The sequence below is a fragment of the Carassius auratus genome, chromosome 46 (genome assembly GCF_003368295.1).
Source record: "Carassius auratus strain Wakin chromosome 46, ASM336829v1, whole genome shotgun sequence".
Lineage (NCBI taxonomy): Eukaryota > Metazoa > Chordata > Actinopteri > Cypriniformes > Cyprinidae > Carassius > Carassius auratus.
The window spans coordinates 10,190,670-10,217,719 of record NC_039288.1 but is presented as its reverse complement, the minus strand read 5'-3'; the positions used below and the strand labels follow the sequence as shown (position 1 = coordinate 10,217,719).

General features: G+C 36.4%; 1 protein-coding gene across 2 annotated transcripts in view; it reads right to left on the bottom strand.

Moving 5' to 3' along the window:
* Positions 1-259: 259 nt before the first annotated feature.
* The window catches only part of LOC113064120 (whirlin-like), a 70,521-nt gene continuing 43,730 nt past the window's right edge, over positions 260-27,050 (bottom strand). Inside the window, exons 4-12 of one of the 2 annotated variants that reach the window (XM_026234706.1) lie at positions 21,683-21,891; positions 19,250-19,286; positions 12,290-12,502; positions 11,025-11,237; positions 7,719-7,790; positions 6,203-6,725; positions 4,675-4,838; positions 3,881-4,003; positions 260-498 (exon numbers count right to left, since the gene is read on the bottom strand). In XM_026234706.1, the coding sequence (XP_026090491.1) occupies positions 316-498; positions 3,881-4,003; positions 4,675-4,838; positions 6,203-6,725; positions 7,719-7,790; positions 11,025-11,237; positions 12,290-12,502; positions 19,250-19,286; positions 21,683-21,891 (1,737 nt within the window). In that variant the 3' untranslated portion in view covers positions 260-315. The remainder of the gene's footprint in view (positions 499-3,880; positions 4,004-4,674; positions 4,839-6,202; positions 6,726-7,718; positions 7,791-11,024; positions 11,238-12,289; positions 12,503-19,249; positions 19,287-21,682; positions 21,892-27,050) is intronic. The other variant, XM_026234705.1, reaches the window with a different exon arrangement.

The following is a 27,050-nucleotide window of genomic DNA, read 5'->3' as shown; positions in this document are numbered from 1 at the left end:
AGGAGACCAAATTTCATTATAGAATCTCATAAAGAATAAGCCAACTGAAAAGATGGCCCCATCTTCTAAAACAAACCGGCCAGCACAGACTGAACGTTTGCTCTATCCTGGCATTTGCCGTCGGAAAGGTCAACGCCGGGTTGGCTCACGCAAGACGGCCTTTCAAACAGAGACTGGTTTCAAAACACCACAGAAGAGGATGAGCTGAAGTCTAGCATGTAACAGGATTCTGGGGGTTAATCATGACAAGACATCTTGGTCGTGGTGCGTCCCAGTGCTCTTTTATTCCATCAGCATTATGGGACTCATACGGTCTTATAGAGCAACATTGAACTCTGTGATCAAGAAGTCAATGTAGTCCTTCTCTTTGGTTTTAAAGGCCTCTGCGATGAGACGTGCGGCTTCCCGATGCTCCTTTCCTCTGAGAGACACTCCATTTACCTCAAGGATCACTTGACCCACCTTCAACTGTCCACAGTTATGAGCCGAACCACCTCTCTGTGGGAAAGAAAATGGAGAAAGTTTGACAAAATGAAGATAAATTGATTGACTCAAACCAGCTATGTTCACATAGAAGCAGGATATGGATGTCAGTCCAGTTTTGGTGCTAAATACACTTGCAGTCACACAGTGCAGATTTGGCTCAGAGTAGAATGTTATATTTCCTTCTGGGTAAAAACTGAATTTAGATTGAACATATGGCATTTGTTTGTGCATTTAAACTGGGAAATCAAAGAAGGACGTATTCATCAGAGTTGAAAATCTTGATAGTTTCCTGAAAACCCAGATTTAATAATTCAAGAGAAATTGAATCTGAAATTAAGTTGTTCATTTAGTAAGTTAACGTTTCTAAGCTGAAGTGAAGGCAGATCCTACAGCTGCTCTCTGGTCACTTCAGTCTGGTCAAGAACAACCGAAATAAAAAAAAAATATAATTGAAAATATAAAATACTATTAATGAGCATGTTAATACATAAATAATACTAAAATACTCCTGTATGGGATATTTCATCAAAACATGAAAAATGTATAATTTATTCAACCTGTTGTACCAAACCTGCATGACTTTCTTATGTGGAACACAAGAGAATATGTTTTGAAGAATGCTGTGTCTAAACAACTCTGGACCCCAGCAAAAACTTTTATCGTATGGACACAAAAAAAGTCATTTTTTCAGAATGTTTTCTTTTGTGCTCCACAGAAGAACGAAAATCAGAGGTGTGGAACAACTTGAGGGTGAGTAAACGATGAGAGGGTTTTCATTTTTGGGGGGAACTGTCCCTTTAAATGATAGTGCCAGCTCTTTCGAATAATCCTGCAGCAGTCTCTGTAAACACTTGATAAGACCAAAGAAATGTGTGCTGTCTTAGCAGTCAGAATTTCTGTACATTCATAAAAGTGTCTACTGACAATTCTGAACTGAAAACAAACCACTGGTACATTTTAACCACCTTTGTTTCTCAGGATGAAATAAAATAAAAATGGCTAAGCTATAAGAACCTCACCTGGAAGTTACGTAAACCCAACCAATCAGATTTCAGATTACAATTTTTTTTTGCCATTTTTCGGTGCAATATCCATCAAACAGTCCACATCATAACATTTTTGACTGATCATTTATCTTATACTTTTTTGGGGGAGATAATAATTTAGAGCAACAGATATTAGGGCCTCCTTGCTTCCAAAATCCCAATTTAACCCTGTTTAATCCTTGGCCTGAAACTATTGATCATAAGTCAGCCTGCTTCAGAGCATGCCAGAATTTACACAACAGGAAGTAGTAAACTAATGAGGTTAAAAAGCAAGAGTAACTCACTTAGCTCTCACCAGCACAGTGTCTTCTTTCATTCACCGCCCCAAAATGATTGAAAACAAAAGAGCACCGCATTATCTAATCTCCAGGCATTTTTTTTTTCTTCATTATGATGCTGATGAACCGACTGCAGCCTGGGAATTAAAGCCCACTCGAGCCTGTCCATTTCCCTCCTCCCCAGATACACTTTCTACATCTTTCAATCGCTTTCATTTACTTCCTTTCTTCTAGCTAACTTTCACTGTCGCTCACATTCTTATTTAAGCTCAGTCTCTCCTGTTCTCCTGCCTCTGCTCTTTTTTTGTCTCTCAATCTTTTATTAAGAATGTGCTGATTTGCTGCTAAATCAACTGCAATCAGTGGCACTGTAATTTCAGATTCGTCTTTCACAGCCGAATCAGTTCCCTCCTTAAAATGCACATCATTTTCTCTCCAGCGCAGTCTGACATAGAGAGCCTTTCACACATAAACTCGCTCTACAAATTGCACACTAGCCTGTTCAACAGTGTGCTTGAGAATTTAAGTACTAGAAAAGACAGAACCAGGAATAATCCACTGCCACAATGGCATCAAACATCAACAGCTGACTACAACTGGAGCTCTATAACGAGCTCCTGTGCTCATTATTTAATTCAGCAAGACTGTCGGCTCTCTTATAGACCTATATATGACTGACGGAAGGGAGCACATGATTGGGACTCATTTTGTGTCTGTCATTGTCTGAGGCTCTGCATTGGCTTTAGACCTGACAGAGGGTTTTGATATTGTATAATCAGCTGTAAAACCTGGCAGCTGCCCAATAGTACCACAGAGTACTATTGTGAGTCATACTCAGGTTCAGTATTGTTAGATGAACTACAGCAGGAGAAAATGTGAGGCGCTTGCCTGTGCAAATATCACACCATGTTGCTTGGATGTTGGTCAAGGTGCTGGTATCCTGTTGCAAAGTGGAATGTACAAGTTGCTATGAGGATGATAGGGTTTTTTAGGAGGTTGCTTACTAAACCAACTCTAAAGAACCACCTAACAAGTCTCCATGACATTCTCGCTGCTAGATATGACTACCGTTGCTCACATTTTACCATCTTCCAAGGCAAAATCAGATAATAGAACAGAAATAGAACTCCTCTCCTTGAACTTCACGATTCGTAGTGTCATTTGTATATGTAGCACAAACAGTGTGAGATTCATTAATCTCATGTATAATATAATACTTAAAAGTATATTTTGGAATTTTTTGTAGTTTTACTTCTAAAGAAATCAATTACATAATTTAATACCATCAGTAACATATATCACAGTTTCCACAAAAATATTAAAAGAACTGATCAGTGAAATGATCAGTGTTGATAATAATAAGAAATGTTTCCTGAACAACAAATCAGTACCGTATATTCCGGACTATAAGTCACACTTTTTTCATAGTTTGGCTGGTCCTGCGACTTATAGTCAGGTGCGACTTATTTATCAAAATTAACAAGAGAAAACATTACCGTCTACAGTCGCCAGAGGGCGCTCTATGCTGCTCAGTGCTCCTGTAGGCTACACTGAAATCATAGAGCGCCCTCTCGTGGCTGTAGACGGTAATGTTTTCTCTTGTTTCTTGGTTCTAAATAAATGCGACTTATAGTCCAGTGCGACTTATATATGTTTTTTTCCTCATCATGACGTATTTTTGGACTGATGCTACTTACTCAGGTGCGTTTTATAGTCCGAAAAATACAGTATATTAGAATAATTTCTAAAGGATCATGTGACATGGAAGACTGAATTAATGGCTGCTGAAAATTCAGCTTTACCATTATAAGTATAAATTATGTTTTAAAATATTTTAAAACAAAACAGTTAATTTTAAATTGCAATATTTCACAATATTAGTGCTTTTACTGTATTTTGATTCATATATTTTTTATTTAATTTTGTTTTTACAAAAAACATGTATATTTGTGTATGTAAGTCTGACTATTATTATATGAAAATATACATATTTATTATTATTTTACTTTATTTGTATTATTTTAAATAAAATAACTCTGTAGATAACAGAACCCTGTATGGACTACTCACCTGTACGGTAACGATGCGTGGGAGGGGCTGACGTGTGTTTGCCCCTCCTTCTATTGCGATGCCCAGAGTACTGGCGCTTTTTGCCACTCTCACTAGAGTGGATGTAGGCTCCAACAGACCCGGCTGCAAGGTAGATTCACAGACAGATTAGAGACAGGATGGAAAAATGGGAAGAGGAGGACAGAGAAAAGAGAGACAGGAGAGTAGCAAATCAAAGAGAGGGAGAGAGAATGAAAGGGAACAGAGATAGGAAGCAAAGACACATTTGGCTTTGATGATACACATTTCTTTGTGTCTGACGGCCTAAAATAGGGCCACAGGAAGTGGCTTACGCCCAACCACAAGTGTCCTCAGAAAGCACTATTAGTTCACTCCGCGATAACAGCAACACAGCTCATGCGTATAAGAAAGCCGGGAAGCAAACAGCTAAAGGACGGCCAGAAGGAAGACGCGTCTTGATTCAGCACACTGAGATTGGTTTTTCAGAGAGCTGTTGGATCAGTGATATGAGATGAGATGAAGTGGACAAGTCAACAAAGAAAGAACAGAAAAACTAAAGGAGATGTATGTACCAAAAGAAGAAAAGTAAAAATGAATTTTTTAAAAAGTCAAGCACGCTCAGTCAGAGGGAGGGGGGAGGAAACAGATTTATGTGACTGCACTCTTCTGTCAACACTCTTTCACTCTCATTCACACTTTTAACGCCAACCCTCTGTCACTGGCATTAACTCTCACACATCCTTCTCTCTCTCTCCCTCTCTCCCTCTCTCTCTCTCTCTCTCTCTCGGTCTCACCGGTTTGGCAGATGTTTCTCCTCCTCCGTGCCCATCCCGTGGGGCTCTGGTGCGGGCAGGACGTGGGCTGCTATCCTTACTGAGACGTCCAGATTCGGCAATGTCCACACCACTGTCCTCGCTGAGGGTTTGTCCGCTGTCTGACAGCTGAGATAATGTCCCTCCTACAAGAACAATAAGTGAATTTATATACAGTTAGAATCAAGTGTAGTGATTTTTGTGTAGTCCAGCTACAGTTTCTGTTTTTTTTTTTAAAACTTGGACACTTAATGGAACATTTAAAGTATTAATTACAAGTTATGTTAGCATTTGCACAGTGTCCAAGGTTAACTTTCACAAGCTGGATGAAGCTGTTACAATTGCATTATCTATCTCTGTTATTCCAACTTTGTGAAAAACAGACTTAAGTCTGGAATACACCACTTTTGCTTAGATTTTTGCCCTCTTGATCATCTCTAGTTGCCAAAGGTCACTGCCAGGTTGTAGATCTTGGTTATTTTGAGCAGGCTCTGTTTTTTTAGCTTCAGAATATGATTCCATCCCATCCATATACCTACTTCCATACTATATATCAGTCAAAAAACATTTTTATATTCATAAAACAGTTGGTGAAAAGTATCCTAATGACCTCCTACTTCTTTAAAGATACTGAAGTGTGCATTTGATGGACACTTTAGTATCCCATGAGACCATGCGAGAGGATCTATGAATGGCAGTGTAGCAACCCACTTGACACTGTAGGTTATATGGCAGTGACAACCTGATGGATGCAGTATGTCCGAATTTCATTCAAACTACCCTTTATACTACGTAAAACATCCTTAATGGTCGCAAAGCAAGTTTCTAACTAAAAGTTGTACCTACTACACAGTATGCTGTCTCATACTCAGTAATAATATTTTTATCTGTCATGTGACTTATGCAACCATTGACCAGATTTTAAAAGTAATTTAGTGCATTATGATTTAAATTTTATTAAAATGCTTTAAATGACAAAAAGAAAAATTATTGCTTTATTCAGACTGAAATTTAACTTTTATATTGCATGTAAACAGTTGATAGACAGCTGATGTCATAAATGTACTTAGGTCTCGCACAATCTGCAGAATGTTAATAATTTTTAACATGAATAAAAATGACTTGTTTTTAAGAACCAGGTATAAAAAAGCTACTTCAGGACATCTTTTATTATTTTTATTATATTATTTTGTATATGTAAATGTATAACTGCAAATGTAGATTACTTTGTATTACTTTCCCAATGAATCATAATTAATTTCAAATTTTGAACCATATTAAAAGTAACAAGTAATTTAAATATCACGTGGTTATTTTATCCATGGAACACAAAAATAATTGAATGATTGAATTTTACTAGCTGGTTGAACTTATTATTTTAAAATGAACATTTGTCCTTTTTGCCCATTAAATGGGTGAAAATAACCTGAAATGATAGAATTTGACAGCTGGTTAATGATATATTATCTATCCGCAGCTGCCCACAATGCATCAAATATTTGAGTCTCACCTCGAGCTTGTGGCAGCGGCCGCACCTCGTTCACATCAGGCTCTGCGTTGGGTCTGTGCACCTCCACCATGACAAAATGCTGATTGGATGCTGGGGAAGAAGGGGCGGGCTTATCTGGGACGGGGGCCGGAAGAGGAGGAGGCGGCGGCCCAGGTGGCGCAGGTACATTAGGGGCGGGTGGAGGAATCGGAGATGAGGATTGGACAGCAGCAGGCTTCGCCTTACTAGGAGACTGGACCCGGGGGAACGGTCCGATAGTATGCTGACTCACGACTGAAAGTTGAGGTGCAGGGACATCTATTTTGAGGGTCTCAAGAGGAGATGTTTGAGGTTTGGGTGCTTTTGGGTGTTTGGGTTCTTTGCTCTGGGAACAAGAAGGGGCGGTGAAGTACAAGCCTGATTGGGAGGAGCTAGAAGAGGGACGTTTGCTAAGCGTGGCTTTTCGACCGGGCCGGCGCTGAAGCCCTGGGGGAGGAGGAGGTTTAAAGGAAGGAGGGGAATCTGAGGTGGAATGAACCTCATCCTAGGATGAAAGAGGAGAGCTTTATTGATGCCATATTTCAGGTGATATTTCAAAGTAATCAATAACACAATCCTTGCAGCTTATAATGCAACATTCGCATATACACCCATACCTTAAAACATTCGACAATTACCCACAAATCATTGCATTGAGGACAAGAACAATCAGTTCATTCAGATCAAGTGGCAAAGCAAAAAAATAAAATAAAATAATAATAATAATAATAAGTGAAAGGAAATGAACAAACTAAGGCTGAAACATGGTGAGCACAAGCCAGATGAATGATGAATGTCAATGCCATCAGAAAGCAATCAAAATGAAATGTGAGTTGCCTGTGTGTGCTTTTTTTTATTATCTGGGCCTGAACTCTCTCTGGAAACTTTACTTTCACATGCTCCTGACCTGCGCCTGTGGACGTGCCTGATAGAGTTGCTCTGGAGCCTAATAGGGTTTCATCAGAATACCAACAGGAAACTCTCTGAGAAAGACCCCAATCTTCCTCGGCCATCTCTCTCACAACGGGCAGCCTTCAGCCCAGCAACAAGTGTCATCATCTCGTCTATTTTTCTCTTTCCATCAAACAACTGTCTGAGTAGCCGTGCCTTTACAAACATTTGAGATCGAGCTAGGCAGCATGACAGTATAAAATATGTCAACAGGAGAGATTGATATATATAGAAAATCAATGGTATTTGCTAGATTAAAATTAAAAACTATATATGAAATATATTTTGATACAAAATTACGTTTCCTGTGATTTAACATTTTGGTCATACCTGCCACCCTTATGCTGAGAGTTTTAATAACCGGGTTTCATTCAAACGCCATCATCAAAACGGGTCATAATCTGCCCCTGATCATTTTCAAGGTGTTCAATATCAGTTCTCATTATGTCCTTTATTGCACACCTCAGCAGATTCCACCACTCCCTCTTTTTTCTCTCTGTTCCCCCTCTTTTATCTTTCCTGTTCATCTTCAAACTGAAGGGCTTACCAGAGAGATGTCTGGAAGGGCATTGCTACGCCCGAGAGACTGTTCCCCATTGTTCTCTGCAACATCATCATTCTGGGAGAAAGAAAAACAAAAGAGAGAAAACAAGAACAAGAGACTATGAAACAAACAGAGAGAGATAGAGAGAACAAGAGACTATGAAAAAAATGAAAAATGCAGCCGTGTGTTTATCCCTTAAACAAAAGCTCAATCCAAATTGCATTCTGTTGAGGGCCCATTTCACAGAGGGGCATCAAAACACCATTGCACTTACAGTCCTTCATTTCAATCTCGCATCTAGTCTTATTTTCCATCCAACACGCATCTCTCGCACACAAAAAAAAGAAAAGAAAAAGAGAAGCCTTGATTTGTGTGCTTGGGTGCGCTATACAAATGACTCTTATGAGTCAGTTTCTTTAATGAATCGTTACAAATGACTCTTATGAGTCAATTCTTATAATTGAGAGAGAGAGAGCGAGAGAGAGAGCATTAACTTTAACTGAACTGCATTATTTTCATTGATTTTTATATCAAAATGATGCATGTTTTGTATCAGTTTCATAAATATACATACATGTATATACACTACCATTCAAAAGTTTGGAATTTGTACGATTGTTTAAATATTTTGAAAAGAAAAAAAAAATCTCTTTGAAAGAAATACTCACCCAAGGCTCACCAATTTATTTGATTAAAACTACAGTAAAAACTGCAATGCAGTACAATATTATTACAATTTAAAATAACTTTTCTTTTTAAATATTTTAAAATTGCAATTATTCTTTTAATAACAAAGCTGAATTTTCAGCAGCCATTACTCCAGTCTTGAGTTTTACATGATTCTCAATCAGAAATCATTCAAATATGCTGATTCACTGCTCAAGAAACATTTATTATTATCAATATTGAAAACAGACATCCAGCTTAATATTTAGTTGGAAACAATGATTTTAAAAATGTGTATTTACTGTCACTTGCTGAATAATGAAAATAATAATAATAAAAAATTCTAAATACAATCTTTAATCTTTAAATAAGCCAATGACATTTAACTGATGACCCATCCAATGTTCCGTTCCCTTCCTTCAAACTAAAACAGACAGCAGACCAGACTCAGAAAAACATTTCACTATACTGGCTCAGGTCCTCCACCTTCCCACAATCCTCTGCGGTGCTCCACTGAAGCAAAAATCAGGACGCTCTCTGCGACACTTCTTTTTTTATTATTATTATTTTGTCTGGGGGGGGCTTATCTGCAGTGACAGCTCTGCATATGGCTGATGAGGTGCGGTTCCAGGATGAGAGTCCCAGAGCGAGCGTTTCGTCTGCGGAGCTCTGCAGGGCAGCAGTGTGGACCGCCGCCGTTGCTTCTTGTAATTACCAGAGCCAGAGCTGGCAAGCTTACAACAACACCAACCCACAGTGGAGGGCCACAAACAAAGCTTGCATACAAATACATTCGCTCATTTCCAAAGTGCACACACACACATATGCACGCACGTGTGCACACACACACACACACACACAAACATACATACAGACAGACAAATGACCCATGTTGAAGAGGTACAAAGTCATAGCGGACACATTTTTTATTTGCTATATGCACGCCTGTACTTAATGTTGGAACACTGCAGCCCACACAAACACACAGACAGATATCAGATATGAGTGACTTTGAGAGAGATCAATCCATGCAGAGAATATAAGGTGTGCTGTATTATGTGTGAATGTGTGTTAAAAACAAAATCACATCATAGCAAACCCATTCTTTAATATATGTGTTTGCTAGAAACACGCTGGAAAAAACATGCATTTAAAAATTTAAAAAAATATCATAGTAACCATATTTTCCACCACAATATCATTGTTATATTTACTGGTTATGGAAGCAAAAATAAATAAATAAATACAGAAATAAATAGATAAAAGAAAATAATTTTATCTCACATTTCTGACTTTGGAGTCAGAGTTACAAAAAGTCAGAGTTGCAAGAAATAAAGTAAAAATTGCTAAATATAAACTGTTTATTTAACACAATTGAACTCACAATTGAAGAAAAATCGGAATTGCGTCACAATTACCTTTTTTATGCAGTGGCGGAAACAAGCATCCATAACTGGTATTTAAAAATGACATAATTGGTGCATAATTCTATGGTAATGTGGGTGGTTGTTAGGGAGTTGCTAAGGTGTTCTTTTTGTTTTCTTGTGTTGCTATGCAGTTGCTAACATTTTCTGCGTGGATTTGTTTTGTGTTTGCAGTTGTTAAGGTGCTCTGTTTTTTTTTTGTGTGTTTGTGTTAGGTAGATTGTTTTGGCTCGTTATGCAGTTGCTAGGATGTTTTAGGTGGATTTGTGTTGTCATGCAGTTGCTAGGGTGTTCTAAGTGGTTGGTTACTGGGGGGGAAAAAACTTTCATAAGTCTCTATGATATTCCAGTCCCTAGATATTTTTTGAGTATCTCCTTTAATGTTAATATATGTGATTTTTTCCCCCAGCCATTTCATCAGTCACTGGGCACAAATCATAAGTTTAATCGCTCTCCTCAATAATCTGCATCATTTGAGGTATCATTCATATCTGCAGCAGAAATGGTGCAGGACAAACTGCACTGAATATTACTACAGTACTTAAGTTAGGACAGTAATATATTTTTATGGTTTGCTAGTGGGAACTAAGGTTACTATTGGTAGATTTCATAAGGGAAAGCAAGAGATTGTTTAACCTACCTCCATCATATCTATCAGCCAGAGGAGTCTTTCCTGTTTTATTGAGAGGGATAGGGAATTGGGTGTTAAACTGTTCCTGCAATTTACACTGGGAGTCAGCAGGCTTAAAAATCTGTCAGAAAACACTTCTCCATCTGTCACAGCAACATCACACACCCCTGAGACGGCTACAAATCGAAACAGCTGCACTTTCACAATGAGATGCAGATGAGCTGAGGTGAGACGTGCCTATGTCTGGACAGAGTAAGACAGGAGGACAGACAGGTTTCGAGTGATGGACATAAAAGCCTTCAACAGAAAGCACAAAAGCTGTTTCCCACAGCAACTTTACAGCCCTTCATTTTGTATCCTAGTAATCTTCTTTGTGCCCAAATTGCCCACCAATTTTGTGAATGGCTTTTTATGTCTACTGTATGTCACACACAGCAACAATGCCATCCACTCATCCCACACCAATACAGAAGCACAGCCTAAAACACTTCCTGCCTGAAATCATAGATACGTATAGACGCTGGGTCTGATTCAATAATAACTGCACACAAGCGTTTAACAGAAAATTATTCCGATGTTTCTTCTTACCCGTGCGGAGCTGAGGGTGGTGTTGGTCATGAAGCTGGCTGAGGAGGAGGCCAGTGTGTCAGGGTAAGAAACCATAGAGAAGGAGTCTTGAAACCCAGCTCCGCCACCTTGCCTCGCTTTCAGGGCCTCGATCTCTCGTCTCAGAACCAGGCCGTCAAATCTCTCCACATCATGAGGGGCCACGAGCCCCCTCACCTCTGACAGCAGAGAAAACTGCAAATACACACACATCCAGAGCCTTGAATATGACTGGACTCGTGTTGATTGGTTTAATCTCAAGGGTTTTAATATGTTCATAAATGGGAATATATTATTTTTATTTTATTTATCAGTTTATTTAACAGGGACAATGCAGTATAACATTGCTACAGTTTCATGCAGCCGATGCTCTACATATAGGCTTCTAGCCAATGGCTAATCTGCAGCCCCAGTCCCTGGTTAGGCTAAAAAAAAAAAAAAAAGAAATAAAATAAAATAAACAACAAAGTCTATGTGCAACCATCAATGTTCACATATCTGCTTTTGTTTGAACCACTTTTTCAGTTTTGTTTGAAAAATATTCAACTGTGTTTGCATTTTCAATTCAGCTGACAAGCTGTTCCATAACAATGTACCTTGAACTGTAAATGTAGATTGTGCAAATTTAGTTATAATATCACTGTAAATCACCAGACAATGATGGCCCATTATACTGAGGACATTTATGGGTAGTGTCAGTATTATGTGTATTAATAATAATAATTCTTTCAGCCAGTAAAATCTTTCATAAAAAAAAAAAAAAATTGTTTATATAATTCAGCAAATTAAAGTAGTTATACTACCATTCCAACGTTTGGGGATGATAAGAGATTTTAATATTTTGTAGAAAACAATATTGCAACTTCACATAACTTTTCCTATTTTAATAAAGTTTCAAATGTAACTTACTCTTTTAATGGCAAAACTGAATTTTTGTGTCACATGATCAAATTTAAATAATAATAGTTATTCTTAATAATAATAATAATAATAATAATAATAATAATAATAATAATAATAATAATAAAAACAATACATTTCATTTAAAAGTAAAAAAGTTAAATTATGAATTACTAATTACTAACAATACAGATTTTGGTAGAAACTACCAAGTATGACAATACATCAAGAAATAAAGTAGAGAGCAAAACTGTTAGACTGTTAAACTGTGGCAGATTATTATTCCAAACATGAGCATATGCACATTTACTAAAGATCAATGTAAAGACTAACGTAAATGTCTCCACCTTGGCATGTGTATTGAACAGCTCAAAGAGGGCCATGACCAGCTGGTCAACACCGATGTGACCATCACGGTACTCTTGGATGTAGTAACCCATGGTCTGCCTCTCCGGTTCGGTCAGCAGATGTCTGGCCTGCTCCTCCAGCATGGCCCTGCTCTGGTTCACCAAACTGGACAGAGTCACCTGAGATCCCGCCACACCTTTATAAAAGCCACTCTGAGGAGAACAGACAAAAGAAGGAATGCAAATAAGAGAAGAAACGCAACATTAATTCTAATATTGAGACACATGTGGCCTTAAAGCACACATTTGAAATCTTCTAACATCTCTGGATAAGCCTCTGGTTCATTGCTGAGGTCATAACTCTCATCTCCATAATGTCTTTTACCCTCCTCCCTATTTTCTCTTTCTGATGCTTCAGACTCTCTCCTCGAGAGCAGCTTTCCCTTTAATTAGTCTCCTAATCAAACAGCTCTGCTACAGAGTCAACATGATCATCGATCTGTGTTTCGCTCAGCCTAGAATTGGCACGCAATAAAGCCAAGGGATATACTGGAAAACTGTATAACTATCTAGGTACTTGCTACGTACCTACTGTATCTGAGTGGTTTGAGATTCACTTTGGGTCGATTAGGGGTGTATCGCATGCCTTAAATTAATTTTATGTAGTTATGTCTGCTTGAATAGCCTGTAGACTTGCTGGGTGGAGATGCATGATAGTTAACGGTCAGGTTTGCAGGTGCACTCAGGCAACACTAGTGTCTATGTTATCAAACCGTCAAAAGACACAATGCTTTGAACTGAGCTTGATCAATACAGACAGAGATGGCAGTTGAGGCGAGTGAATGCTGATAATGCCTGAACTATTCTTGCCTTTATTCTTTTATTTCTCTTTAGAACAGAGTATGTTTTGTGTTAAACGCTGCAAGTTAGATAAGCTCTATCATACAGCACTCCCACAGGAACCAATGCATTTCGGCTGCATCAAATAACAGACCATTTATTTTCACAGTATTTCACAGGAAAATCCCCTGACTGGTTTGACCCATGAGGCTCATGTCCTTTACTGGACATTGAAGAATAACTAGTCTAGAAATTTGCTGTTTTTGCTTGCAAATCCAAGGTAGAGACAAAAAGGAAGCAATTAAGAACAAAACTGGCAAAATTATTAAATATAATAAAATACAATTACGAAAAAAGAAATGAAAAACATTAAGTGCTGTCCTGACCATATTGCTCTCAGCAGGGCCAGTGTCCAGAGAGCCATTTACTTTATTTCCACTTTCTCTTTGTTTTATTCTGAAAACCCTGTGATTTCACAGAAATCCCCTTAGCTGCTGTGCTGTTGAACTCAAACTCATCCTCACCCGGAGAACAAACTGTTTTTGAAACTTTGGCCAACCACTGCAGATGAGATGAACACTGAGCCCTCAGATCAGTGTTAAGGCCCGTTCACACCAAGAACGATAACTATAAAGATAACTATAAAGATAACGATATTAGCGTCCACACCAGCGAACGATATTGTTTGTGTATTCTAAGCGGACGCGCGTCTGCTGCTTTAAACTCTCGAGCTCATTACAGCAGGATTGATTCTGATTGGTTGGCAATGTTTTTATCGTTCATCAGAAAAAAAAAATCGTTCTGAAAGTGATTCCAATGATATCGTTTCTCTGTGCCTTTATCGTTATAGTTGTGGTGTGGACTCCGCTATTCTTTAATATTGAGAACGATTTTTAGAACTATATCTTTATCGTTATCTTTATAGTAATCGTGCTTGGTGTGAACGGGCCTTGAGTCTGAAACTTACAAGAAGCGAATCTAACTAACATTTTTCATTATATATATTATAAATATATATCTAAAGCTAGGGACAGAATGATTTTTTATGTTTTTTAAATAAGTCTTGCGTCCTCACCAAGGCTCAGTTTATTTGAATATAGATACAGTAACACAAATTTGCTGTTTTCTGTTTCAGTATATTTGAAAAAGTAATTTATTCCTGTGATGACAAGCTGAATTTTCAGCAGCTATTACTCTAGTCTTCAGTGTCACATGTACCTTCAGAAATCATTCTCATATGCTGATTTGTCGCTCAAGAAAAAATTCTTATTACAGTAGTGGTTCTTCATATATATATATATATATATAAAATACTTTTTTTGTGGAAACTGTAGATTTCAACATGCATCCTTTAAGTATTTCTTCAAAGAGAGAGCTAGAAGACTTCTTCAGATGAGAACACAAGTGTTTCTGTCTAGTTTGATGTTGAGAGGTTCAAAAGCGTGGCCCTCCAGAGCACTCGGAGATATCAGCTCCACTGTTCAATTACTAAAAGCAAAGCTTGAGCAGAATCTCTCCAACAAAAGATGATCAATAAAACAAGCAAGAAAAATGTGAGGTTTTATAATTCCTTAAGAACGACAGCGGCCAAGATGGGATCGATCATGCGCCATCAGTAGTGTTACAGCCTCTATGGTTACCAGTTATGCCATCAACTGACAGCCTCTTTAAATCACAGGAACACATAATTGCTGATCAATATCATATCTTTATGAAAGCACAATCAGAACAAGCGTTTTGTCCACCAGAACCTCACTGTGTGACTCACAGAGAAGAAACTCCAGCCGTGTCCCTACATATCACACCCCAGAGAATTTGAATAAGGCTTGAATGAGACAATTTAGCTCCAGATTGAGCTTTATCTAAAAGGAACTTGAGATAACTCACCTCTATAAAGACCGGAAAGCTATTTTCTCTCAAATGAAATAGAACGCAAATATAAAAATAATAAAATAAAGTGTCCTATAGGGGACATGCTTCTGGAATGAAAGAAGAAGTCCTTAGATGAAATGAAGCAAAGCGAAGGTCGGGCAAGTGTGGAGAAGTTCATCCTGGGGTGGGACTGGCAGTAATTACTATAATAATAATAATCAACACAACCAAAAAACACTAAATTATAGATAGATCAAACTTTTTAGACTATTTTAAAGTCATTCTGTTCTACATTACCTCTAACTGCTAAAACATAAGACCACTGAGCAATAAATGAAATAATTAGATAATCAAGATCAGTGTCACCTTGCTTAGACTTTAATTAAAATGACAAATGTTTGGGTTCGGGAGCTGCTGTCGGTTACAACTCTATCGGTCTCATTATCAGAGTTTTAATATGCTAACCGACGACATGGAGAGAATGACTAAGCTTTTCAACAGCACAAGGTCTCGGTTCTCAGATGATATTACTGTTTCGGCCTGACTATGGTCCATGTCGAAAATTGGAGCTTCGTTTCCTCCCTCTTGAGCTACATTAAGTCCCGCGCTTCGAAGAGCACGTCTCTCCCAAAGAGATGATAGATTTGTACACCTCTCTTTAGAACAGTGGCAGAGCGGAGCACTCAATAGATGTCCTAAAGGCACACCGGAGATAAGCTCTCAGAAATATAAGCAAGCTTTCTTATATACAGACCAAACCAAACATAAAAACCATCTGTCAGGGCATGAGTCAGTAGAAGTTCAGGAAAAATGCGCTTTACAGTGCCTTGAAGTGCTTTATTTTTTTTTTTTATGTTAAAACTTTTTTCTATACTAGTTAAATGTGTAACTATAATAGCAGAATTTTTTATAATAAAATTGCCATGACATTATGAATATTATATAGAGTTATGGTAATATAATTGATGTATGTCACCTTTTAGTGTAATATTGCAGAAGCGACCATACAGATGCATTTTCAGAGTATTGTCAGAATTGTTCAAGCTTGATTTTTTACTGTGCTTTGTTTACTTGCTAATACTGTTGTGCTGAGGCCCCTGAGGGCCACCATAGTTCTTCTCTTAAACGGGCAATGTCAATTTGGAGAATTCAATTACAGTAGCTTCAAAATGAGGGCAGCTGAAATGGGTTTAATCTGAAATCAGTTGGCAAAGAGGGGGCTGAGATTCGCTTGGGATATACAGAGAGTTCCCATCAGGCAATGGAAATAAGTGCCTTACTCAGCAAACATTCGACAAGGTCACATAGCGAGGAATCCTCACCAAAAACGTTTGCAAGTTCAGATCCTAGTTGTGATCCCACATCAATGTGACTTTATTTCTAGTGTATTTCTAGAAAGCTGAAATACAACCAGACGAGAGAACACACTCAAATATCTGGATCAAAAATGAGCTTCGGCTGCAGTCAGTGCAACAGATATGAACTGGTTTCTGTCTGTTGAATGTGTGTTAAAGTTTAGAAGGTTTCTGAAAAGTTCAAAAGAACCAAAGCATAATTTTCTGTGTCTGTACCCTAAACAAGTTCAACTTGCTCAAAGCGCGTATACTGACGAAAACATATTGAAGCAGTTATATGATTATCAATTTATACGCTTGGGTTGTTCTGCAGGCAAACATTGGACAATCAGAGACTAAAAAAGTATTTGTTATATAACCACAAATATATATATATTTTATTAAGCAATGGATGTTTGTTGCAAAGTTTGTGCTTTTTTACTGCAGCTACTGTGATGAACTCAAGTAATTATAATATTACCTGTAATGTGAATCTTATTTCATAGGAACTGCGTAACGTATTTGTTTCCACCTACAAATGCACGCTTATGTCTACATATCAGGAATGATTTATGAATTTACGTTGCCTTTCTCGCATAAACTGATGTATGCAACTTATCAATGTCCTTCAAAGAATCATGGAGCTATGAGTCTTTGGAATACAAAGTGAGTGGTTTACTGCAAAAGCTCAAAGCCCACAGACATGAGTCCAGGCACTTCATCTAACCGTGTCCTTCAGCCTGTCATTCCCACTGCATGCAATAATCAGCCCCGTGGTAATATGTTTATAGACTTTATAGGAATCCGTTCTTTTGTGCATAAACCTCTGTTTACAGAGGAGGACCTTGTAAAACCCTGTTCATCGAGTGGGTCACCTTGCTCGTTTTTTTCCTTTTCACATTCTCACCTCCTATTGTCTTATTCTATCCTGTATTTTTATGTCTTCTACTCTTGCCTTCTATCCATATTTTTTCATTCTTCACAAGAGTTATTCCATTTTCAAGCACAGTATATCTAGCGTATCTCTTAAAAGAGATAGTTCACACAGAAATAAATATTATGCCTTCATTTCGCATCATACGGTTTAAAGATATATGTGTTTTGGAATGACATGAGGTTGAGTAAAGGACGACAGAATTCTTATTTTATAAAAAAGAAAAATCTTTACTTTTATTGTATTTGAGTGTATGGATGTGTGTGCACATATGTATATCTTATGTATATATTTCATTATTATTTGGCGTAGTATTGTAGAATATGTTTGGAATATTTGTTTTTATATTTCTCAAGAGTTTTGTATTTGTTTTTTCTTGCAAATTATTCTTTCAATGTACTTTCTGCATTCATTCAATCTTATTATTGATCAAGTAAATAAACTTCAACTCAACTCAAAGCTCTTTTCTGATAAACTACTCCTGTAATACACGTCATAAATATTATACTCACAATTTTTATAGATCGAAATTATATCAGTTGTTTTCACTTATCAAAACAAAGTGATCATTTATAATAAATTCACGAATATTTTTGCTAATATGTGCCCAGATACTACTCTAATTAAACCGGCAATTTGCTAAAATACATTCCAGGTGTTCCTTCATTTATTCCTTAAGAACGTTTAAACAAAATGAGTTTTTATTGCCAATGACTAACTATAATACTTTATTTAATCCTGTTGATTAATAATAAGTTTAAGTACCTGAAAGTGTGGTACTGTATATGCTTTTATATAAATGCTTTCTTACATTACAGAAGCTTATAAGCTTATTCATTTTCTAAAAGTCGCAGATCAAAGGTACCGCATGCCAGTCTGACCCTCTCATATATATTACAATATAGCTCTACACCAGTCTTACAAACACACAGTGATGTTAAGAATGTTAAGTGCATGTGTCTTTTGCAGAAACCAGTCTGAATACAGATCAACTTGGATCCCATATGCCCAGAGGGACCCATTTCATCCCATTCTCTTCCATACTGTATATTGCCCTTCCTATGTCTTTCAGTTCTTCTGTTCTCCTTATTCTGTTCACAAACATCTTCTTTTTTTTTGTACTCACAGTACATTAACAGGTGTATGATTGCCTAGCTAGAGTAAGAGCCACAATCCCCACGTTCCCTTATCAACCGATAATGCAAAAATGAACTGATCTGTGATTCTGACTCCTTTTCTTATGTGATTAGTCTGGCTAAGGTAAGTTTTTTAGTTTAGGTATCAAAGCACTGCAAATACAAGAGCCTGATCTATTATGCAGCTGACTATGGCTCATTTGCATAACAACAATATATCCTCACTATGGAGGACAAAAGAGAAGCACTTTGAACATAAATAGACCTGCAAAAAAAGATCCTGGAGGCATTTGATTAGGTCGCATTCCTGTTATTCAGTACCTTTTGAACTCTGTAACTTTTAAAACTGAATATAACTTTCATGTATTGCAGAGAAGTGCTCAAAAAAGGAGAGGTATGTGCATACATTTTCAGAGGTATGTGTCTTGGGATGAATGAGCAAAAATACTTTTGTAAAGTCTATAACCAATAATGTAGTACTGTAACTAATTATCTTCATTTAGAGGCTCAACAAATAATTGCATTTTTAATTACATTTTAATTTATTTAATTATTAGTATAATGAATTCAAATTAATTTGTTTACATATAAATTGGACTCATTTGAAAGCCTTAAGTATAAATATGACATGAAAATTAACAATGCATGGTGCTAATGAGCAAAGCTTAACTCTATAATGACAATAGACAAGGTATAACTATCCTAAATGATCTGGAGCTCACCAGGATTTGCAGAGAGCCATTTAAAAAAACACTTATACCTTTTCACTCACACTTTTAATGCTGCTAAAACCAAACAGTGGAGAACATCCTGTTCAAATATAGAAACAAAGTAGCCTACTCACCTTTCCTGATGCTGATGCTCCCTGGTCCAGAGAGAGTCTGTGTGAAAGAGGTAGACATGAGAGAAATCAATACCATATACATGCTCTACAACCCCTTTGAACGTCCATAAACAGATGTAGAGCCAAACAGAGACTCCGACACACATGCCATGTATAAAACTGATCTAGTTTCTGGTTTTAGAGTTAAGCATTCGATCAGACCTGGATGCCTAAGGGAAAATGATGGTCCATTGTTTTGGTTTGATTAGAAGTGACAAAAACGTTTTAATTGTTTTCAGATTTCAAATAAATGCTGTTATTTAGAATTTTCTACTAGCATACAATTTTTTTTTCTTATTGTAATAATATTTCACAATTTTAGTGTTTTACTGCATGCACACACACACACCACACACACACCACACACACACACACACACACCACACACACACACACACACACACACACACACACACACACACACACACACACACACACACACACACATATATATATTACTATTATTATTATTTTTTTCAGCCTTGTTAAGCATATGAGGTTAAACAGGTTAAATTCTTATATATGTTACATTAAATCACATTACATTATCACACAGATGAATGGTCAATCGCTGCATTCTCTGGTCAAAAATATTTGAGTAATGATCACTAAACTGTATAACTTGGATATTGCACCGGACAACCGCTTTCCAACACATATCTGTTTCATGTCCTCGTATTACTCAAGCATTTTGCAGTCATATCAAGAACTGCTTTTATCAACTTGTCAATTTGCTCAGTAACAATGACAGGTACAATACTTCCCTGTGCCAGTTCTGCCTTGGATTTGGATGAACTCGTACCCAGGAGCTTGATAATAAGCTTTTATATAAAATGCCACCTTGCATTTTCCCCCTGGCATGAGAGCAGAGCACCCGGCTCACCTCATCAGCTAACCTCCATTAACAAGAAGAGAACCAGAGAACTGGCACAAGACACACCCGAGCTGCTTTATGAGCTTCATATTCTCCAAACAGGCTGTGAAAGACCACCAGTGACTGGAATAAACCCATGAACAGACTCCTTTCAGTTTACAGTCCTCTAAGTGCAAATAGCCCAGAGGTTTGGAAAGATGCTGATTTATAGAATTAAATAATTAAAACTCATCTTTTGAATAACCTGCTCTTAAAACAGTTTTTTAATTGAACTAAGGCTGGAAGCTTTACTTTAATTCTAATTAAATGACTGTGGCTGAACTGTACTGTACATTTTTAATTTATTAAACAAGATCATTAAGTCGCACCACCAAGACATGACTTGTGCTGTATCTAAGAACAAATTAACAAATCAGCATAATTGTCTTCGGTGAAATAGTAGTATTGCTTAATGTACGATAGAGGGTGTCAGCATTTTATACACTTCTAGAAATGTATGATAGGCAAAAAATGACTCTTAAGCCTGTATTTTAAAATATTAAAATATGTAGGCCTGTTTTTTCAAAAATGTAAATTTGCTGGAAATGTATTCATCCTTAGGCCATCCAAGATGTAGATGAGTTTTTTTTTTCTTCTTCATCGAAACAGATTTGGAGAAATTTTGCATTACATCACTTGTTCAACTTTGGATCCTCTGCAGTGAATGGGTGCCGTCAGAATAAGAGTCAAAACAGCTGATAAGAACATTATGATAATCCACAATTAATTCACACGACTCCAGTCCATCAGTTAACATCTTGTGAAATGAAACGCTGCATGTTTGTAAAAACAAATTAATCATTAAGCCATTTTTAACTTAAAATCAGTACTTTTGGCCAAAAATACGAGTTGTCTACCCAAAACAGTCTGAATCAAGAGAGAAATCCACCAGATAATCAAGCCATTAAAAGGCCAAAAACAGTCCAAAACAGATATTTTGGTGAATTTTGATGTGAGAGGACAACAATTATGGACTTTTTCCACTGGAAAAAAGCATTATTACAGATTATGGACTCGTATTTTGGCCAGAAGTTAAATTAAGGTTAGATTCAAAATGCCTTAATGGTAAATTTGTTTCTTTCAAATATGCAGCTTTTCACATCAGAAGATGTTAATTGATGGACTGGAGTCATGTAGATTCTTGGATTTAAGGATTATTTTGACATTTTTGTCAGGTGTTTGAACTCTCATTCTGACGGCACCCATTCACTGCATCTGAAGTGATGTAATGCTAAAGTTCTCCAAATCTGATCTGATGAAAAAAAAAAAAAACAACATCTTGGATTGCCTGAGGATGAGCAGCACAATCTGACAAATCAGACAATCATTTTCAATATTTTTCAGCGTTTTGGCTGAAATATTTATATCCAAAAACACTGATTCATCCAGGAATTTACTAGCTTTCTCTTCTATTCATTTGACTCCTTTATCTCTCACTCTTTCCATGTTTCCACACATTCTCATCACCCTCTTTCACTCACCCTGTGACACTGCTGCTGGCCGAGCTGTCTGTAATCTGTGAGCTTGTGATCCACTTTGTCTCGCCCACTACGGTGCGGGCATGTGGCAGTCGCCCGACATCCTTCACCGTCATCATCAGGTGCTGTGTAGACTTCAGCACTTGTACAGCCTCATCGTGTGGGATGCTGAGGAAACTTCGTCCATTGACCTCCAGAATCTGATCCCCGACCTGTGGAGATAATGGAGCAGAGAGAGGAGAAGATGGGTGGGCTGGTGGTGGTAGAGTAGGGCAGGAGGTAAAGGGGGATTCTGATGAAGCTGGAGACGGAGCAGTCTGGATGGACATCAAGTGGTCAGGCCAGATTTGTGGAACAGCAGAGAAGGTTATGATGAGATAAATAGAAAGTTAAAACTGCAATGACTGACTGAAAAGAATGCACCCATAGACAAACACATTTTAAATATTCATGTCCACCTTATAAAGAGAATACAAAAAGAGCACAAGGAAAATACATTATGAAGTACTTGCACAAAATAAGCAATCTCCAAATAATAGCTGTTTCTGAACTGCACATATAGCCTAAATTTCCAAATACAAACATAAAAACAATAGGCTAGAATTTTGGTATTGCTAACTACTGTTTTAAAAAAAAATCTTTATTGAATGAAATCATTTATTTGATGCAATAATCCTATTTTATATTAAATAATTTATTTAATTTATACTTTTACTTAATATTAAATATCATTTTAATAGAATATTATTAAAACATTAAATAAAAAAAATAAAAAACAATTACTGACACACAAACTAAAATTAAAATGAAAACAGAACATATAAAAATAAAAGCAAAAATATATGAATGAATACTATGATAGTATACAAATAAAACAAAACGTTTTTTCCAAGGACCCCCAAACATGAAGGTTCTTTTGCAAGGGTCCCTTAAAATATAAAGTAGCACAATATTTGTCAAAATATTCTAGACATTGTAAAGACAATAAGTTGCTTGAGAATTTAATGTCACGTCACTTAAAAATATCTGCTTTATGAAGGATATAATTATTATCAGAATTGTTTTTTTAATAATATCCAGCATTTAAAACTCTTAAATAAAAAAAAATTCTGTAATAATATATATATTTTTTTTAAATCATTGCATGAAAAATTTACTCAATATTCTAACATATTAACAATAAGATATACTATACCAAAAATACACATGTAAAAATAATTTATAAATAAATATGCATATATTTTTTTATAAATTGCATTAAATGTAATCACCTACATGGTTTTCCAAATGCCTTTAACCTACAAACTGTATAAACACATTGGATAAAAAAAAGGAAAAAAGAACATTTTGCTTCCTTATTTCAGTCCAGCAGGTCACTGAAAAAGATTCAATTTAGATGGCAAGGCATCTAGCCCTGCTTTTACTGTAAATGTAATGTGCCTTAAATCAACCACTTCATTTCTAAGTACTGGATGAGAAACTGAACCGACGGCTAAAAACAGAGACATGCTGTAGCTTAAATTCAATCCTGTTCTACAAATGTAGTACATTTCTTCTAGATAGTTCTGACAGTCTCCTCATCTCCATTCATCCTCCCACTCGTTGATCTGCTCTTTATCTTTTTCCCGTGCGCCTTCTGCTTGTCACTCATTTATCTGACTCATTGTTTCTTCTTTTGTCAGGCCGGCTCGGAGTAAAATATTTCTATTTGGAAACTCTTACCGTGGGATTAACTCGTCACAACAGCAAACTGGCTCCATTTCTCTTTATCTTGCTCTCTTTCTGTTTTCATCACTCATCTCACAATTTCATTCCAGCTGTCTTTATGGATCAATACCCAGCCTGCCCCTCTGCCCACCCAAAGATGCTTGAGGGTAATTAAATAGGCTTTGCAGTAATCATGATATTAATAAATTATGCTGTTTATCAATTTGGACGCAATCTGGCTTTGTTCTCCCAAAGAACACAAGAGAGGTATTTGAAATCAATGCGGCAGATATGGGCTCTTGCTTTCTCAAGCGAAACAGCAGATCATTAGCTCAGGTTTATCTCCTGGCATTTCTTTTCAGTGTATCACTCCAGAGAGTTCAAACGGTTGAGATACCATATCTCGTCACATCAAAACCAGAAATTCGCAATAATATCCGTGCAGATTTTTTTTTTAACAACAAAACAGTGCTATAAATGGCTATAAAAATTGCAAAAAGAATAAAACAACTTGAACGCATCATAAAAGCAGTCCACATGAATTGAACTGAAATAAAATAAATCTATACAGTCTAAAGCTATAAAAGTGAAAGATGTATAGCTATATCTGTTTTTGGAAACAAATAAAAAAAGCACATAACTAAGCTACTTAAAAAAACAAAAACGAAAAACGGAAACTTAAAAAATTCAACAATTATTGCATGATCAAAAACTGTAATCTAGATTTAATCCAATATTAAGATTTACTGTAGCACCTAAAAGCAAAATTTGGCAATAGACAGTAACAATAATGATTTATATTTACAGAAAAAAATATTTAATCTCCTCTGAACCCCTCAACATCTTCTGTCCTGCCCTGGAATCACCCGGGGAGTACTGGATGAAGAGGAGTAATCCTCATATTTACATTACACTCTAGCTTCTTTCTTTCTTTTTCAAATCCTTCCATCTTTTTTTTCCTCTCACTGCATTTTGCACGCCCTGCCAGTAAAGGAAAAAAAGCGTTGTGTAGCTGCAAAGCAACCGGCAACCATTCGTTTTCAACGAGCAATGAGAGACAACTTGCAACATGATGCTGCGACTACTGATGGGATACAGACAGTTGACTAGAAAGTTGAGTAGTCGACAAGAGTCCAACAGAAAATGTGAAGGACCTTGAGAGTGAAAGAGGAAAATACTAGGTATTTGAAATAAGGCCTGTCCCGACCACAGCATCCCTGACATTTCTCTCCTTCCTGCTTGTCTATAGTGATGGAGGAGGAAGAAGATGACGGAAGAGAAGACAGCTTGGCTGCTTGTTTTCCCCAAATGGCTCTTATATCCGGACAGCAATCAGAAACAGTGGCTAATGCACACAGCAATCATGCTTAGTTACAAATCCATGTCTGTGAGAGGAATAACATCTGCTCTACTGTTACGTCAAACGTCAGAGCACAGTGCACCATTCATTCTTCATTTACCAAACTAGTTTAGCGCTTGCAGCTGTAAACCAAATACAAGACTATACATTTCCATCTTTAAACATGCATGATCACTGAGTCATCTGCAAGGTTGCTGTTGTGCATGAGTTTGGAGTATGTGTTTTTGAAAACTATTTTTTTTAAAGAACTTTAAATTGCTTTAGATAGACATGAGGAAAGCTATCCATTAGCACTCCCATTCAACTCAATGGCAGTTGTTTAGTTTCTCATGCTTCATGGGAACCCAGAAATGTTTTAGTTTTTTTAGCCATTTGTCTAAGTCGTAAACCCCATGTGAATGATCAATCTAGATATGCAATTAAAAATCATCCATAAAAACATCAAAAACATTTTTTTTTATATAGACAACTTTTTAAGCTATATGCAGTTCAAAAAATGCAGTTCATTAGAAAGGGCATAATGGATTCTAAGAAACAGATTGATTTTGAAACTAAAACTCAAATAATACAAAGGTATAATAAAATAAATATTAGTCAAGTTTCATTAAATTTAAAAGTAAATCAAAAATACAGTTTGTAGACAATGATGAATTATAAGCAATAGATTACTTCTAAAACTATTAAAAATTTCCCAGAATGCATTGATACTTTTAAATATTTAAATGAAAATTAAATAAATTACCTGAATATATTTTACTATTTTTTTTAAACAATCATTAAATTGAATCATTAAACACCCTATATTGTCTATATGTTCTTTATTCTATTTTACACTCTCAGAACAAAAAAATAAAATTAAATTAAAATTGCAAAAACTGTCACTGCGATGGTACCCTTTCAAAAGTTTGTAATATCTACACTTTAAATAGTAATATATACCTTTAAGGTACTAATGTGTACCCTTTAGGAGTACAAAGCTTTCTTTTAGTATTTTACATGATGTTATAAAAACTATAATTGTTGTCTTCTCTTGCTGTAGTATTCATTGATAAATGCCGTCACTTGGATAAGAGATTTTACCTTTTTGTTTTCCAGTCTATCATTGTTTCTGTCCTTCTTCCTCTCCATCTTTCTTCCTGCCATTCTCTAATGAAACGGTCATGCTCTGAATATGGACAAAGTGGTGTTTACCCCATCCGTTCATTCATTTATCATTGTATTTAATGGCTGTTTAAAAGACTTATGGCTACACCAAGAGTACTTAAAGTTTGAGTAAAACTAACTCAAAGTGACAGGAGCAGCCATACAGACAGAGGCCCTTCTTCCATAAAACTACCGTATTTGTCAATCACACAGAGGCATGACCATTTCAAAATGGATTACAAATGTGCAAAAGTAATCATGTTCACACTCTAAAAGGCTTTTATTAGTCTGGAGGGATTTTTCTTGTGATGAATAGCCTCCTCTTCTGAAGACTGCCTATGGGTATCAGCCTTTGGATATGGCTATGTGCCAAAAGATCAAAAGAGCTGAAAACTTGCAACTGAAAATCTCCCCAAATATCAGAGTGAAAGTGTACGACTCTCCTGAGCAAAAGTTTCCACAGCAATGACTTTCTTCTCAACTCCTCAAGGACCAAAGTGAATTGGCTTTATGTGAAACAGGGTGGACAGCTGAATAGAGAAGGAACCGGCACTCAATATGACCGATAAGAATCATGACAGCTTCAAACGTAAGAGCTATAAAATATTATTAAGGTAAAAAGCACGTTGGGCAAAGGTCAAGGGACATCTGACAGTACATCGCAGACATTCAGGCAATACTGTGTGTCATTTGCAAGTACAAGAAAACATTACTTTAAGAGTCTCTGAGGTCTTGTAATTAGGAATCTGGAAGGGCAATCTTATATGATTTTAGTTCAAAAATCAGTTCCCAGCATTTTTAGCATTAGCTTAAAAATGTTGGCAAGTTTTTGGCAACTTGGCAAGTGAATTTACTTGACCAAAAGTAAAAAAAAAAAACAACATTTTCTGAAAGGAGAACGATGGATTCTAAGAAAAATATTACTATTTAAACTAAATAAAAAATGACAAATTTTATTTATTATTTTATTTAATTCACTTAACAGTTTAAAAAAGGTAATGACGTATTTCTTCTTTCTATAATATAATAAAATACAAAATTTCACTGAATTTACTTGATAGTTTCAATAACACAATTTATCAGGACAGTAATGATGTATTTCTTCTTTTATAAATAAATGAAAATAAAATATAAAATAAAATAAAATTTTCCTTTTTTTCA